Source organism: Tachysurus vachellii, chromosome 26 (genome assembly GCF_030014155.1).
Source record: "Tachysurus vachellii isolate PV-2020 chromosome 26, HZAU_Pvac_v1, whole genome shotgun sequence".
Classification (NCBI taxonomy): domain Eukaryota; kingdom Metazoa; phylum Chordata; class Actinopteri; order Siluriformes; family Bagridae; genus Tachysurus; species Tachysurus vachellii.
In genome coordinates, this window is record NC_083485.1 from 700,113 (window position 1) to 703,957 (window position 3,845).

At 38.5% G+C, this 3,845-nt stretch overlaps 1 protein-coding gene across 1 annotated transcript in view; it reads left to right on the top strand.

Moving 5' to 3' along the window:
- Positions 1 to 2,331: 2,331 nt before the first annotated feature.
- The window catches only part of rxfp2l (relaxin family peptide receptor 2, like), a 19,827-nt gene continuing 18,313 nt past the window's right edge, over positions 2,332 to 3,845 (top strand). The window contains exon 1 of the mRNA XM_060862807.1: positions 2,332 to 2,422. Coding sequence (XP_060718790.1) covers positions 2,365 to 2,422 — 58 coding nt within the window. The 5' untranslated portion in view covers positions 2,332 to 2,364. The remainder of the gene's footprint in view (positions 2,423 to 3,845) is intronic.

Sequence of the window (3,845 nt, forward strand, 5' to 3'; positions counted from 1 at the left end):
ATTTTTTTTTTTTTGCTCTGTTTGGTTTTTAAGACACAGAAACTTTGCAGTATTATTTGTATTTGAAAGAAATCTGTATTAGTAAAACACACACATAAGAGCTGCATAATTTTCTCCTTGTTGTAGATTTTAGATCATTAGCATGTGTGCTATTTATCCACGAGGCCTCTAACACGCTACGGTTCGGCGTGTTGCTGAACAACACGCTGCGCCGAAGCAGTAAGGTTTTATTTTTTTATCTTAGGTTTGTTCTTTATCTCTCTGATAATCATGACTGTTATTGATATGTAAAAGATCGGGATCGTGGATTAGTTATTCTCCTGTTTGCCGCTCCACAGGCGCCACACGCCTTCTGTTTAGCCAATCAAGAACAAAAGATTTCTGCTTTGAATCTCTTCCTTTAAACTGTCAATAAAGTATTACAAAAACACATTAAAGTCACCGGCCCTGGGTTTGTGTTCGCTGTGAGGAGTCCAGCCAGGTGGAGGTCACTAATAACATGAACTCCATTATCATTAAACGTCTGATATTTGTACACAAACAGCCTTATTATTATAGTTAATATTTCCTTAACAGCTTTATTCTAATCTACTCTCACAACTACAGCTTTACTATAACTAGTACAAGTGATATAATGTGTGATATAATGACTATTATTACACTATTGCTATTAATACTACTGTTATTACTGTTTGTTCTAATCAAAGCTGCTAAAACGATCCAGACTCCACCTGAGATCATTGATACGCCAAACAATCTGCATGTACCACTACTGAGATTATTCCCAATACTAATCCCACTAATCCCTAATCATCCTTCTGCTGCTTCATTCAGTCTCACTACTAATGAGCTGCTGTCATCAAATCGTCACTAGGTGGCGCCAAAACCCCGAAGCTCTGAACATCCTGTCACAACAGATCTCATTATTTATTTATTTCATTTGTTAAACTAAATATGAAATACCAAATAAATATCAAATAATTAGCTACTCATAGGATTCTTGAACAATATGCAAATGAATAGTAAATATTAAATGATGATTAAGTGACAGAATATTTTATACAGCAGAATAAATATATTAACTTCACATATTTTAGCATCTTTTAGCATTAGCTAGCATGAGCAAGCTAATCTGCCATATTACAGTTTTAGTCAAACTTTCACTTTAAAATATTCAACATGAACATATTTTAAATAAATAAAAATAAATAAATAATAATAGTAATAAAAGTGTGCTTCCTGTTATAAAAGAATGAATCTGTTCTGTTAGCCAAATATTAACTAGCAGCTTATTTAGCTTATAGAATTTTGATGCTCCTACTTTAGCGGTTTTATTGACACACCGTGTATAAAGATATAGCTTTGTTTAACACGTCAAATCATAGAACATTAAAAGAAATAACATCATTTTGGTTATTTGTGTTTTATTTGTGATTTAAGTGAAACGTTTACCTCAGTGTAGCTAGCGGAATGTTATCAGGATTGATGTGTTCACGCTGACGATGTTTAGCATGTTTACAGTTATGTGTTAGTGTCACATCTCCTTCTGATGGAGCTTTATTCACATCTAACTGCTTTATATACATTATATTCATTCACATGAACACTGTGTGTGTGTGTGTGTGTGTGTGTGTGTGTGTGAGAGAGAGAGAGAGAGAGAGAGAGAGAGAGTGTGTGAGAACAAAGTAGAATAAAAGAATCTTGTTTTAGTGAGAAAAAACTAATGATAACTGATCATCAAGAACTACACTCTCTCTCTCTCTCTCTCTCTCTCTCTCTCTCTCTCTCTCTCTCTCTCTCTCTCTCTCTCTCTCTCTCTCTCTGTCTATATCTCTCTCTCTCTCTCTCTCTCTCTCTCTCTCTGTCTCTCTCTCACTCTGTCTCTGTCTATCTCTCTGTCGCTCTCTCTCTCTCTCTCTCTCTCTCTCTCTCTCTCTCTCTCTCTGTCTCTCTCTCTCTCTCTCTCTCTCTCTCTCTCTCTCTCTCTCTCTCTCTCTCTCTGTGTCTCTCTCTCACTCTGTCTCTGTCTATCTCTCTCTCTCTCTCTCTCTCTCTCTCTCTCTCTCTCTCTCTCTCTCTCTCTGTCTCTCTCTCACTCTGTCTCTGTCTATCTCTCTGTCGCTCTCTCTCTCTCTCTCTCTCTCTCTCTCTCTCTCTCCCTCTGTCTCTCTCTCTCTCTCTCTCTCTCTCTCTCTCTCTCTCTCTCTCTCTCTCTCTCTCTCTCTCCCCCTCTGTCTCTCTCTCTCTCTAGCTCCCCCCCCCTCTCTCTCTAGCTCCCCCCCTCTCTCTCCCTCTCTCCATGGGGTTTCCTCAGTACAGGCTCCACAGTCTCGGAGAAACATACACTTCATTTCTTCACTCGTCATGCTTCTTCTCCTTCTCTCGCTTCTGTCCTCTATTTCACACACTGTGGCTTCTGTAGGTAAGACTCTATCTGTCTGTCTGTCTGTCTGTCTGTCTGTCTGTCTGTCTATCTATCTATCTATCTATCTATCTATCTATCTATCTATCTATCACTTTATGATGATGATGGACAGATAAATGAATAAACAAATTTGATATCTGTGAGTAATTCTACATGAACGTAAATTATTTGCTCTTGTGTGTGTGTGTCTCTGTGTATGAGTTTAAGTGTGTTTATAAATGTAAATGTGTGTGAGTTTAAGTTTGTTTATACATGTAAATGTGTGTGTGTGTGTGTGTGTGTTTAATTGTGTTTATACATATAACTGTGTGTGTGGTTGGGGGGGGTAATTGTGTTTATACATGTAACTGTGTGTGTGTGTGTGTGTGTGTTTAATAACTGTCTGTGTGTGGGGGGGTAATTGTGTTTATACATGTAACTGTGTGTGTGTGTGTGTGTGTGTGTGTGTGTATGTTTAATAACTGTCTGTGTGTGGGGGGGTAATTGTGTTTATACATGTAACTGTGTGTGTGTGTGTGCGGGTGTGTGTGGGTTTAATTGTGTTTATACATGTAACTGTGTGTGTGTGGGGAGGGGGAATTGTGTTTATACATGTACAGTCGTATGCAAAAGTTTAGGCACCCCTGACAATTTCCATGATTTTCATGTATAAATATTTGGGTGTTTTATCAGCAATTTCATTTTGATCTATTAAATAACTGAAGGACACTAAAGTAATATTTCAGTAGTGACATGAGGTTTATTGGATTAACAGAAAATGTGCAATATGCATCAAAACTAAATTAGACAGGGGCATAAATTTGCACACCCTCACCATTTTGATGATTTGAATACCTGTAACTACTGAGCACTGATTAATTAGAACACACAATTGGTTTGGTGGCTCATTAAGCCTTGAACTTCATATACAGGTTCATCCAATCATGAGTAAAGGGATTTAAGGCCAATTGCAAGTTGTTGTTCTCTTTTTCTCTCCTCTGAAGAGTGGCAACATGGAGGCCTGAAAACAGCTCTCAAATGACCTGAAAACAAAGATTGTACAATATTATGGTTTAGGGGAAGGTTACAAAATGTTATGGCAGAGATATAATCTGTCAGTGTCACTGTGAGGAACATAGTGAGGAAATGGAAGACCACAGGTACAGTTCTTGTTAAGGCCAGAAGTGGCAGGACACGTAAAATATTGGAAAGGCGAAGGATGGTGAGAAGGTCAAAAACAGCCCACAGACCACCTCCAAAGACCTACAACATCAACCTGCTGCAGATGGTGTCACTGTTCACAAGGTGAAGCTGTACAGGCAGGTGATGCGAAAGAAGCCTTTTCTGCACACACGCCACAAACGGAGTCGCTTGAGGTCTGCACACACACATTCGGACAAACCAGCTTCATTTTATAATAAGGTGCTGTGGAGAGATGACA